The sequence below is a fragment of the Festucalex cinctus genome, chromosome 1 (assembly GCF_051991245.1).
Source record: "Festucalex cinctus isolate MCC-2025b chromosome 1, RoL_Fcin_1.0, whole genome shotgun sequence".
In the NCBI taxonomy this organism is placed as follows: domain Eukaryota; kingdom Metazoa; phylum Chordata; class Actinopteri; order Syngnathiformes; family Syngnathidae; genus Festucalex; species Festucalex cinctus.
Window position 1 is genome coordinate 46953439 of NC_135411.1, and position 13402 is coordinate 46966840.

At 41.6% G+C, this 13402-nt stretch overlaps 1 protein-coding gene across 1 annotated transcript; it reads left to right on the forward strand.

The window, feature by feature from the left end:
* Positions 1 to 667: 667 nt before the first annotated feature.
* On the forward strand, positions 668 to 11750 carry grk7a (G protein-coupled receptor kinase 7a). The gene is made up of 4 exons (XM_077538430.1): positions 668 to 4157; positions 5509 to 5964; positions 7290 to 7570; positions 9167 to 11750. Exons 1-4 carry the CDS (start codon positions 3561 to 3563, stop codon positions 9504 to 9506), a joined length of 1674 nt encoding a protein of 557 aa, XP_077394556.1. The 5' UTR covers positions 668 to 3560; the 3' UTR covers positions 9507 to 11750.
* Positions 11751 to 13402: the final 1652 nt, after the last annotated feature.

A 13402-nucleotide genomic window follows, 5' to 3' on the forward strand; every position in this document is an offset into this window, starting at 1 on the left:
TTGCTATATGACAAGCTAACCGCATAATAAAATTACTGTAATATCTACCTCCCCAAATGAGCATTTTTAGCTTTGTTACATGTTAATAATACTAGGAAGTAGACTTAACTAACAAGCAGATTGACAAACACATATTTGTATTTTTTAAGTTATTGTTATACTGTACTAGAAATGTGACAAGAGTTCCAAGAAGTAACAAAATGTAAAACAGCTAAATCTGGTTGAAAAGAACTTTAATGATGTATTGGGCAGAAATTTAGGAGGTTTTTTTTTTTTTTGCATTGGAAGAAATGGCCTTAATGGGGTATATATTTTTTGGGTGTTGGGGGGTCGGGGTGTGTTCGGGGGTTTGGGGGCCGGGGGTGGTGGGGCCTGGGTCGTGGCGGGTGGCGAGTTTGGGTGAGGTGCGGGGGGGTCGTGGGGGGATGGGGGCTGGGGACCGGTGGGGCGCTGTGAGGGCCCGCTGGGCCTCGTTCTGCGGCCTTGGGCTCGGGGGTGTGGGCCGGGGCTGGGGCGGGGGTGTTCCGGGCGTCTGGGTCGGCTCGCCGACCGGTGTCCGCTCGGGTGGCTTGGGGGTGGCCTTGGTGCTGCCGCGGCCTGGGGATTTCGGGGGGGGGGGGGGGGGGGGCGGTGCTCGCTTTGCTGGACCGCGGTTGACGGCTTCTTTCTTTGGTGGTGGTCCTTATGCATGCCAGATCCGTCGCACCAGCATCTACTGAAACTCAACAGAAGTTGCCTCTCCCTCCCACAGCCCCTTGAATCAGTTGGTGCTGGTGTCTGTGGATCTCACTTTGCTTTATCTATCCTTCCCTCCTTCCTCTCTTTAGTTTTTCCTCTGGTCACTTGAGATCTCAATTTATTGGAAGTTTGAGGTTTCTGGGGTTGGCATAAGACTCTGGTTTTGTAACCACGCAGGAGGGGTTTGGTTGGTGCTGGATTTCACTTTGATGGATTGGATGTACTGGCTTCTATGGATCTCACTCTACCTCATCGATCCTTCCCTCCTTCCTCTCTTTAGTTTTTCCTCTGGTCTCTTGAGATCTCGCTAATTTGCTGGAATTTAGAGGCTTCCGGGGTTGGCGTAAGACTTTGATTTTGTAATCATGGGGAAGGCAGGAAGTGTTTGGTCGGTGCTGGATTTCACTTTGATTTATCTTTCTTTTCTCTTTATTTTTTTTCTGACCTTTTCTCTGGTCTCCTGACCATTTAAACCTCACGACTCTGGCAAGATTCTGAAGTACCTGGTTAAGGCGAAGGGTAATGGGATATTTATAAGGCTTTAGGTGAATTAATGAGTATAAATTGATACGTATTTACACGCACACGCACGCACGCGCACGCACGCACGCACGCAAACGCACGCACGCAAACGCACACACGCAAACGCACGCACACACAAAAAAAAATAAAATAAAATAAAATAAAAAATAAAAAAAAAGAGCAATAATGATAAGACGTTGAATCGGTAAGACTACCGAATGAACAATAATGAGCTCTTTAAAAAAAAAAAAAAAAAAAGAAGAAACTTTCACCAGTCAAGGCAAACCATGCCGACTTGCGTTAAATAAACAGGTAATACGATTTCTGTTTTTCAATTTCCTATTTTTAAACAAACAAAAAAAAAAAAAGACTCGTTTCTCGTTCAGTGGAGACAGGAACACTGCTTCCTAGTGGATGGAGGAGGTACAGGCCTTTCCACAACAGAATGTTGTGAACCTCTTGAAAATTGCATGATATTTGTCCGAACTCAGCAGATCCTTTAGTGGACAGCTTGAGTCATTAAGAGGATGGACCATGTATAGTGGAGCAGGTTGGTTCAATATGCTCTGGCCATCTTAACCTTTCCTTGCTCATCAGGCCACACTAATCCCTCCCAGTTTAAAGGCTCATTCCTCTCACAGATCAAACATCTCGTAGGGAGTGGAGAAAATAGCGCCAGACACCTCTGGCTTGTCGTCGTCTGCACCTCAGCTCAGTCTCCCGCTCACTCGCCGCCATGTTTGCCGACATTTGACTTGCACCTGTAATCCATTAAAGCACGATGGAGCTCCAATGAGAATTCATGGCTCAGCAGAGATTCTCCCATCGCGGTAACTAGAGGGACCTCGTACAGTGACTTGTGGGCATGAAGATTAATCTTCTAACCTGTTGGAACATTTGGAAGCCTTGACCCTGTTTCAAACACTCAGGGTGCTTAAAACCGTTCTGATACTATGATCCATTCACAACATGACATTTGACATATTTTATATTTATGGCACTTTCTTTAAATGGCAGTTTGCACTTTTATATGATTTTTCTCTCCAACCATCACTTGCCAATTAAGCATGGCTAATTCAATAGTCATCTAAAAATAGATGATTTTACCCTCCTGGTATATTGTAAATGGAAAGGTCTCTGGTCGAAGCTGTGACGACAAGCCTGTGTTTTTAAATAATGCCCTGACAGCTTAAGACTCTTTCAAAATGGATTAGCTACACAGTAAATTATGTCGAGTAAATTTGACTCTATTTAGAGTGGGACCAAATGGACTCAGTTTTAGAGTTATATCTACACTTGGAAGAGAGTAAAATAAAGAACTGAAAAATAAAAGTCACTCAAGGGTGGAGGAACGAACTCAAGACCTTCAACTTTGGAGACAGACGATCTACTCCCTGAGCCATGCAGCTCCTGCTGTGTGTTAGTATATCGCTCGTGTCAGCTGCAATTTTCGTAACTCCAAGACCAAAAATGATTGCTTTTTGGTTTCCTCTTGGAGATAAGAAAACATTAGAAGGGGCATAACTCAGGTGGTAGTGTGGCAGTCTACTAAGCTGAAGGTTGTGAGTTCGGTCCTCAACCCTTGAGTGACTTTTATTTTTGTTTTGTTTTTTTCCAATTCTTTATTTTACTCTAAATTTACTCTCCATAATTTGCTGTGTAATATTATCTGAGGTGAACTGTTTAGAATTTCCTCCACTTTGTCTCGGCGCTAGTTCCAGATGAAGCAAAGCCCCGAATCTTGATGTTGCCACCAACGTGCTTCACTGAAGGTTGCATGTTTTTCAGTGATGATTACCTTTCGGAATTATGGCCAAAAAGTTCAACTCTGAACATTTCCCACAAATTTTGTTATGGTGAAAACAACACCTGGATCGAAACAGGAGTTCAACCTGAGCATGATCACAACTGAAAAAGTTAGTGCACAGTCAAGGATCCATGCTAGTGACTGTTGTATCTGGTGAACAAATATAGAGGGCCGCAAAGCTTCTTAGCACAGAGCCCGCTTACGATTCCCTTTCTGTGCACAGCATCCTCGAATAGACCACACAAAGATACTTAAAGCAAAATCCCTCCCTGGTATTTAATTCTAAATGAGTAATTACTGGGTGTGTCAGTGTGTCTTAGGTTTGCAGGTAGGTTGGGTGGAGGAGCTCATTCTTTCCCTGACTTTTGACAGTCCGGCAACCTGAGACCAGTGCATCCTCAGACACACTGCACCAGTTGCAAGAGGGTTTCCTTTGGGAGTTGCTGAAGAAGCCAGTCGCGTAAGTGGGGGCCGACCACAAACAGTCGCCAAGATGTGTGACATGGGGGGACTGGATAACCTGGTGGCCAACACGGCCTACCTCAAAGCCCAGGGCGGTGATGACAAGGAGATGAGAAAGCGCCGCCGCAGCCTGTGTCTGCCGAAGCCGGAGCAATGCGCTGCAGCGCGATCTTCAATCGATAAGGACTTTGTATCCCTCTGTGAGAAGCAGCCTATTGGCAAAAAGTTCTTCCGCCAGTTCCTGGAAAGTAATGCCCAGTATAAGCTCTCTGCTGATTTCTTGGATGAGCTTTACGACTGGGATCTGGCTGAAGGTGCAGTAAAAGACAAGGCGCGTCAGAACATCATCAACAAGTATTGCAAAGCTGACTCCAAGAATTTCTTGTCCTTTCTCACTGGGGAGGCTGCTGACAAATGCAAAGCTGTGACAGATTCCACCTTTGATGAGGTGATGAAAGGCAAAGTCCAGGATGGTGTGAGAGAGTTTTTGAAGGGAAAACCTTTTACAGATTACCAGGCAAGTCCATTTTTTGACAAATTTCTTCAGTGGAAGGAGTATGAGAAGCAGCCCGTCAACGACAAGTACTTCTACGAGTTCAGGACTCTGGGAAAAGGTGGCTTTGGAGAGGTAAGGCCGCGTCTTTGTGACATTTTGTCAGTATGTTTGAGAAAATGACAGAATTGTGAGACTCCGTGAATATGATCCTTAAAAAGTTAACAAAATATAAACAAACATGCAATTTTTATAGAACTGCAATAATGTTGACGTGAAAGCTTTGAATGGGAATAGAAATACGAAAACACATTGCATCCAGGAACTTGTTTTCATCAAGTTACGAGGCATTCAAACGTAAGAGTTCAATTTTAGAAGTGCAGTTTTCAGTATCAATGGCACAAGATCGGGAAGTAAGTCTTAGGGAATATCTTTACTTACTGTGGTTGTTTATAAAATAGTTATGGAGAAACTAGTCCATCTGTTAATCAAAAAGTACTCAAAACACATCTCTCATTGAGTGAAGTACATATTTTTTAATACAAATAAATGCATAATAGTAAAGTATGTTATGCAAGGAGGTTGGCTTCTCAATCTTTAAATGACCAACTCCAAATGCCTAAAACAACCTACTGGGCTGGGTTTGGATGAGGACCCACTACCCTGACGACGTTTTCTTGTAGTGCTTCAACTTCCTAAATTGACTTTTGCACTATTCTAGTTATTGTTTAGTATCACAAACTAAGTAAATTGTTGCCCATTCAGCATCCATTGCAGCCTGATCATCCTGGAAGGGGGATTACCACATCTGCAGTCCTGTCTCAAGGTTTCTCATTTTTCCCCTGATGGGGTTTTTTGAGTTTTTCCTTGCACTTTTGTGGTTCGATCAGGGGATGTCGTTGATATTTGTCAACTGTGGCCATGTGAAGCCCTTTGAGACGCTTGTGTGATTCAGGGCTATATCAATAAACTTGACTTGAAAAGTGATATATTGATTTAAACAAAACACTGACTAAACTATGCTAAACTTGACGCAACCATGCTGTTGTCCAGCACGAATGACTCAGGATCAAGTACAGATCCTTGAGGAACTCCTTTTTTGATTCAGGCTCATGCTGAGGGAACTTCTTGGCAGTAAACCTAGTTATGCAAATAAGGACAAAAGCAAGGGTCAGAAGGTTTCAGGGCATTGAATTGATATCAACCATGGATGGTTGTTAAAGATGTTTCACCTCTTAATAAACTAAATGAGACAGGTTGTGAGGATTACTACTATGGCTGAACCTATTATCCACATTAAGTGTATGCCATTTTCACATTAAAGAACACCTGAAACTATAAACTGCCTTTGGAAATGTAGTTTTAGGGTAAAGCAAAGTCTAATTGGTGACACTAAGTCACATAAGTTGGTGAAATACGGCCTTTTTGTGTCATTTTTGTAAGTTTTCTTCTTGAATCCAATCATTCACTTGACACTTTTTGGCAGGTATGCGCCGTCCAGGTGAAAAACACGGGGCAGATGTACGCCTGCAAGAAACTGTGTAAAAAGCGACTGAAGAAGAAGAACGGTGAGAAGATGGCCCTTTTGGAGAAAAAGATCTTGGAGAAGGTCAACAGTCTCTTTCTGGTCAACTTGGCCTACGCTTACGACACCAAGACCCACCTGTGCCTTGTCATGACCTTGATGAACGGAGGTGACCTCAAGTACCACATCTACAATATAGGCTATGACGGCAAGGGCGTGGACAAGGGCATTGAGATGAAGCGCGTCATTCACTACACGGCCCAGATCGCCACCGGCATTCTTCACCTGCATGAAATGAATATCGTTTATCGTGACATGAAGCCTGAGAACGTGTTGCTGGACAGCGTCGGCCAGTGTCGGCTGTCAGATTTGGGTCTGGCCATTGAGATTTCACCGGGCAAGCGTGTCACTCAAATGGTGAGTCGAGCCACACACATTTCTGACGCAAATGCAGTCTCAGAAACACCAAAATGAAGGAAAGACGACACTCACAAACAGCACCTCCTTCCGGTGCTCGGATATCATTAGGTAAGGAACGGGTATCATTAGGTCATCACTAAAAGTGAACCCATGTTCTTAGGCAGGTTGTCAATCTTGGTGGGCTTTTCACCGTAAATCCGGACAGGGATTACAGGACTGTTTAAAGTAACCTGTGCGAAAGAGTGTGTCTGTGTTCATTATGTAACTCATCCTTTTGTGATCAGATTATAGCCAAGGCATTTTAGGGGCATCTTCGAATATCTTTTAAATGAGTACATGACCACTGTTTTGCAGCCCTCCATGTACTTACCATAGCCCCCGAAAACCCATTTTCACTTTTTTTGATAATATAAAAAATGTGCCATCTTAGTAAAGAATTGATGAAGTCCAAATCTTTCTTTTTCTGATACAAGAAAACTATGACATCTTGATTTTTAAACCACATAAAGATGTAAATCACAAAAGATTGCCACTTCTGAAAGCGGGTACCTTAAGGTCTTGTACGTGCTATAGCAAGGAGTAAGCCTTGAGCTCTTATGAACGTCCAGTAATCTCATTATCCTGTTCTGCGATGCTCTTCAGCAAGCTAAAGTGACTGTGCTAACCTCCAATGGCAAGGCTGGCTTTGCTTCCTCTAATCGTCTTAACAGGCATTATACAGTCTGTCCCTGATCAGATTGACAGAAAAGTAATAGTAGGAAATTTTCAGGCAAGGTGACTTTAAGTTTATCGTGAGTTGGTTCCAGGATGACTTGTGTAGCTTATCTGTAACACTATCAACAGATCACAAAAGAAGTTGATGATAATGTTGGGAATGCATAGTACGTAACGTACCACACTCTGTTTTTGGCTTTGAGCATCGAGTCAATTCCTTGGTGGAGTATTTGTCAATTGCATGAATCAGCCCAGAGAGGCTACACATTCCCTGTTACAGTTGCAAGCAGCCCAGAAATGGTTGCTCTGTCTATAAGACGTAGGAGAAATCTGTCAGCGTGTAGACGCACATGACTCTTGACAGGTAGTAGGCTTAGCATTAGGATTAAGCTCCTTGTTCGAGACTGCAGGTCAGGTCATGCTGGATGAGGGGAGGAGGGGCGGGAGATGACACAAGTGCCGGCGGAGAGCAAGTAAGCTAAAGGTGAAAGTGAACATGGCCATGCATCCTCGATGGCTAGTTTATTTGTGAATATCCTGCATCCGAGGCATCATTCATGTTCCTTATGCCTCTGAAATTAAAGCCTTCCCACGTCTTCCTTCCACAGGCTGGTACTGGAGCATACATGGCCCCGGAGCTTCTGAGCAAAACTCCTTACAGGACCTCGGTGGACTGGTGGGCGTTGGGCTGCAGCATCTACGAGATGGTGGCGGGCTACACGCCTTTCAAAGGGCCCGATAGCAAAAAGGAGAAGGTGGAGAAGGAAGAGGTACAACGTCGTATTCTCAACGAGGAACCCAAGTGGGAGCACAAGTTTTTCGATGCCACCACCAAGGACATCATCCAGCTTTTCCTCAAGAAGAAAATGGAGGAGCGTCTCGGCGTGAAGTAAGAGTTACTCGAGAATGGGGATTCACAACCACGCTCATTGGGGGAAATGATTAATTAGTCTGAAAATCATTATTCATTTATCTATACCAGTGACATGTTGTTGCGCTCCCCCAACCCTGATAGACTATAAATAGTATGATTTGTCTATAAAATTGTTGCAAGTACACCTCTGGCTGCAGATGAACTAATACTCCTTCTGCACTCTCTGACAATGAGAGTCACTGTCACCTACAGTAGTGGATGTGCAATTACACACTTTAGTCCAGTACGGCAAAAACAAACAAACAAACCCCCCCCCCCCCCCCCCACATTTTTCCTCAGACCACACCGCGCCCCTCTGGCATCCCACTGCGCCCAACCACACCCCCACCCCTAGAAAGGGGCCCGCCCTGATTTGAGGAGGTCATTGTTTCATTGTACTGTGAGTCCCATTCAGTTTAGCTCCAGATCCTCCAGCTAAATGAGAAATTCTGCGATATACAGACACCATTTATATAAAGTATTAAGACTAAAAATACCCCTCCAAAATGCTTTAAACCAAGTGTTTCCCAACTGATATATACTGAGCCAAGGCGCATATATTACTTAAAAAAATGTCACAACACATCAGCAAACAAAAATATCACAAAAAGCGGATATTCAGATTGATTGATTTTATAATCCAGGGGTCTCCAAGTTGGCTCCTCGAGAGCCCCTATCCAGCCTGTTTTCCATGTTTCTCTCCACTTGACACACCCGATTCATGATCAGGCTTCTGCAAAGCTTGCTGATTAGCTGATCATTAGATTCAGCTGTACTGAAGGACGGAGACATGGAAAACAGGCTGGATTGGGGCTCTCGAGGACCCAACTTGGAGACCCCTGCTCTAATCAGTCAAACAACATTTACTGGTCATTGTTCTACCTAGGGATGTTCAATGCCACCATTTTTCAGACCAATACCAGTACAAGTACTCAACTCTTGAGTAGTCACCGATACCGATACCAAGTACTGATACCACTAGTACTTTTAATACATAACATTTCCACAAAAGAAGATAGATCATTTTATAGATAGTCTTATATACCCCAATTGCATTTTCCTTGAAATTGCAATGCAATTTTTTATTTTAATTTCTAGTTCATGATCATAAAATGCCCACAAGAGGGCGGCGTCATTAGGCTGATATCAGCGCCAATATCAATACCTGGTATCAGTACTGGCCTATTCCTCGTTGTACCTGTCACTATACGTCTGACTTGGATAGATGAATGGATGATGGATAGACGATGGTACATGATCGGTTATTTGAAGTAAATTGATAATTTTCAGAGCAATTAATTAAAATGGAATAATTGGTGGAAATCACTTCTTTAAACACATTTACATTCATTAAAGCACACATTGCAAACCTATTTGAACACAAAAAAATGGCAAATAATGAATGAAATAAAAATACAAATACAATTTATATTATTGTAAGCTACTGAAACATTAATGGTTATAACACAATAATATTATAATGATTCAGTTCAACTGTATTGCACATAACAGCACAACAACAATTCCCTAAACGTTTCAAGTCAAATGTTCGGTTTCTTCCCTTTTCTTTAGGGACGACAAGGCGGACCCCAGGAAGCATCCGTGGTTCAAGAGCATAAACTTTGCCCGTCTGGAGGCCGGCCTGGTGCCGCCCCCGTGGGTGCCAAAGCCCAACGTGGTCTACGCCAAGGACACAGGCGACATCGCCGAGTTCTCTGAAATCAAAGGCATCGAGTTTGATGACAAGGATGACAAATTCTTCAAGGAGTTCAGCTCAGGTGCCGTGCCAATCCAATGGCAGCAGGAGATGATCGAAACGGGGCTGTTCGACGAGCTCAACGATCCCAACAGGAAAGAGGGCAGCGGGGATGTGGATGATGAAAAGAAGTCCGGTACTTGTATACTGCTCTAAGAGGACTCCTTCATTTTTCATGTCACGTGCACACTTGTACCATTTTCAAATATGTATCACAGTCTCGTCGAAGGATGAACTCTGCAAATGGTGGAACTAATACAGTGTTTCCCCGCATTCTCATTGGTTAGGCTCCGAGACATGTCACCAGTAACAAAAGTATTCCAACATGACAGGCAATCATGCTGTTGTCAGGCTAACAAATTTAGGTCCACCTGTTCCATACATTGTAGACAAACAGTACTATTTTAAAATATGTTTAAATCATATGGTGAAGACTTTAGTGCCACTTCATTATGGCCCAGTTTCCTGTTACTGGCTAACTCAAGCTGCAGCATTGTGGACCAGTTGTTGATGTTGGATGGATTTTTTATTTTTTTTTTGGTTGAAGCTCATACCCTCACTCCAAAATAGTTCCTTGTCACCAAGATGCCCAAATATGGCACCAAAGCAAAATTATAATGTTAGAAATGGCTTTGACCTGCACACAACAGCAACTAGGTGAATCCTTCAGTGACTCATCCTGGATAGGTTCCCCAAAACAATCCGCCAATGGCGACGCGTGACTATGCGGGGGTTCACTGCATCTCCAATCATGTCAACCTCGGGGTCTGTACCTCGTTAAAATGTTAATAAGCTGTCACACAAACACTCGAATAGTTCACCAAGCAAGAGTCAGGTTGAATCGAATCATAGCAGAGGCGGCAAAATTCCTCACTTTTTGTACTTCAGTAGAAGGACAGATACTGTACTTGTGTAGAAGTAGTACTGATTCAATTCCTTTACTTGAATTCATTTTAGTTTGTACTCAATACCCGTTTTGCTAACCAGCATTGTGAACTAACAGAAAGTGCTAAATTAGCAAATGATAACGGCTGAAAAAATATAACTTTCTTCAAAATAGGTACATTTTTTGAACGCCAGAAGCTACTGGCTTTCAGGCAACACTGCTTAAATAGGGTGTTGGATGGGGGATAATTTAGCTTTTCAATTCTGTTGCATTTCACATTCCGCCTTATGAAGATCTCAAATCAATCTAAGATCTGACCACGGTTTATTTTACTTCTATTCCTGTCTTCTTTACATAGTCGTCCTCTGAGGTTGAAATATGTAACCAGCCTATTTGAGCCAAGTAAGTTATAAAAGTACAGATAATCAGTTTTCAAATGTAGGGGCAAAAAAAAAAAAAAGGGGGTGGTGTGAGGGGGGGTCTCAAGTTAAGGATACCTAAAAAATCTACTTAAGTACAGAAGTAACTATTTGCAGTTTTTTACTCTCCGCCACAAAAACAGACATAATTGCGGATGATCTGGTAGACGTCAGAGTTGAAGCATTCCCTGGAAGGCATTATGATGCCATCATAAGGACAGACACCATGAAAGTGCTTTTTAACTACTGTACTTGGTGTGCAGTTCAATCTCCAACCTCTGACCTCTTTGTCGAACCTTTAATTTATCTATGAAAGCATTAAAAAAAAAAGTGTAAATTTTGTACATAGAGTACATCTATATACCCCAGGGGTGCCCAAGTTGGGTCCTCGAGAGCCCCTATCCAGCCTGTTTTCCATGTTTCTCTCCACTAACACACCTGATTCGTGATCAGGATCGTTATCAGGCTTCTGCAAAGCTTGCTGATTAGCTGATCATTAGATTCAGCTGCGCTGAAGGAGGAAGACATGGAATACAGGCTGGATAGGGGCTCTCGAGGACTAAACTTGGCCACTCCTGATATACTCCGAGCCAGAAACTATGTAAGTGGTTTTGTACCTCTTATGTTGGTGCTATGAGGCAAGTGAAGTAAATAATAGTAAAACGGGTGGGCCCTATTATACCCGAGAATGGGAAAGATGTGGAATAATAGGTGGGGTGGGTGTCATTGTAAGAGATGAATTCCAATTCTGGAATGTTGTATATGTGGGAATAAGTCAAACCAGATGCTGAAATGATTCAGCATTCACTGCATTTTTCACAGTCTCAAGAGAATTTTCGAAGCAAAAATAACACAAGATTGAGAATTAGAATGAAAATGTTTTCCCCAGAACAGGCTGAGGTGTTTCAAGGGAGTATGAATATTTCTCAGGGTAATTTTGTTGAATGTTTTTGACATTCCCTGATCGTGACCCTGAGTTTTTACAGTTAATGTTGAAAGTTTAAATGTACGTACTTGTAAATATAACTTGAGAAAAGTTTGAACATATGTAGAAGAGGCTCAAATTTCATTTAATAAAGTGCAAAATATGTGTTTTGTAATGTGTCTTGGCTGTTTTTGTAGATAAAAGCGTAATTGCATTTGTTTTGTTTTGAACTCAGTTACAACATTAAAAAAAGTACCAGAATATTTTTTTCTCGTTTTACGAAAATGTAAAGTCAACTGGGTCCAACATGAATCCTTTTTGGGCAATGGCCCTGGGCCATCGGTACCTGTCTTCAAATTTATGTGACAATTTTTTTTAAAAAGTGGCAAATTTTCATAGTAAATAAATAGTAAAACATGATCATATCAGTTGCATGGTCCAAATTGTAGCTACTTGCTCAGCTGCGTCCTGGCGATGCTTCATTCAGGCCTGCACTGGCTGGAGAGTTCAACTCTTAGCTGATAACGGGATAACTCGTGTTATCCTTTCGCCTTCTTTGCGTACATCATCCTCAAATCCCTTGAGGTTCTAAAGCAACTCCCAGGCAGTCCATCTGTGAAGAAAGCAGATTAACAGTAAAAAGTATTACTCAAATTTAGAACTTAAAAAAAAAGAAAGAAAAAAAACAAACACTTGTGAGTCTTACAGTTCTCTTCAATAAGCTTGCTGATAATGTCTTGCTTTTGTGAACTGGTTGACCTTCACTCTTAGATAAAAGGTTGCTGTAGGCAGTGTTGCCACAGTTACCTTGAAAAAGTAACTTAGTTACTTTACTGATTACTTGGTTTTAAAAGTAACTAAATTGCGTTACTGATTACTTGATTTTAAAAGTAACTAAGTTAGATTAAAAGTTACTTTTTTAGTTACTTTCAGCAGCTGCCGATAACACCATCTCAACATAAAAATAATGCAGTAGAAACGGAGTTCCAAATACTTTATTGAAAGTGCATTTTTAACACGAAAATAAAGTTGTTTTTTATGAAAAACAAAATAGGCAGTCTCTCTTGACTTCTTGTAACGTAAATACTTTTTATAAAATAAAAATCTATCCAGGTTGAAAATGAAAATCGCCTAAATTCCTCTATTGTTTGTTTGTTCCGCTATTCCAGTGTGTACACATGTATCAGTTTAAATATTTATTAGTAGTTATTGACAGTTATAATTGTTTTTTGGTTTGTTTGTTTTTTCTCTTCAAAATAAGGATCAGGAAAACAAAAGGTTGATAATTTAATGTTAAATATAAATATTTAACCTTTAGACAGACACCAACGCAATTAAACAGAATATTTGCACATTGTGAAGTATTTCAGAAACATAAATTTAAGACATGAAATAAACCTACCGTCCAGCCAAAAGAAATATGAAGCCACCTTATGGAACAATAAATCTATCAAACACATTTTAACCACTTAATATATGCAAAAATATTTCCAAAAGTTCATTTCCCTTTTTAATCAACAATTTTTGTATTTAACAATTGTTTTTTCTTTTGTCATCACTTTAATTTTTGGTTAATGTATGACATCTTTTTTTGTTTTTTTAATCTGAGACACGATGATGACCACAGAATCACTACTGTTTATATATTTTGTTTTTTGGGCTGTCGTAATCGCGGGCACGTCTCAGTTCTCCTATCTGCTGCTCATGCTAGTTGTAGACATTGACAGGGAGCCACAAACTGAGAAATGAGATACTTGCAGTGTGCTTTTAGCTTAGCTGGTGTGTTGGCTGTGGGACATACCTGTGTCGTTTGAATCCATGC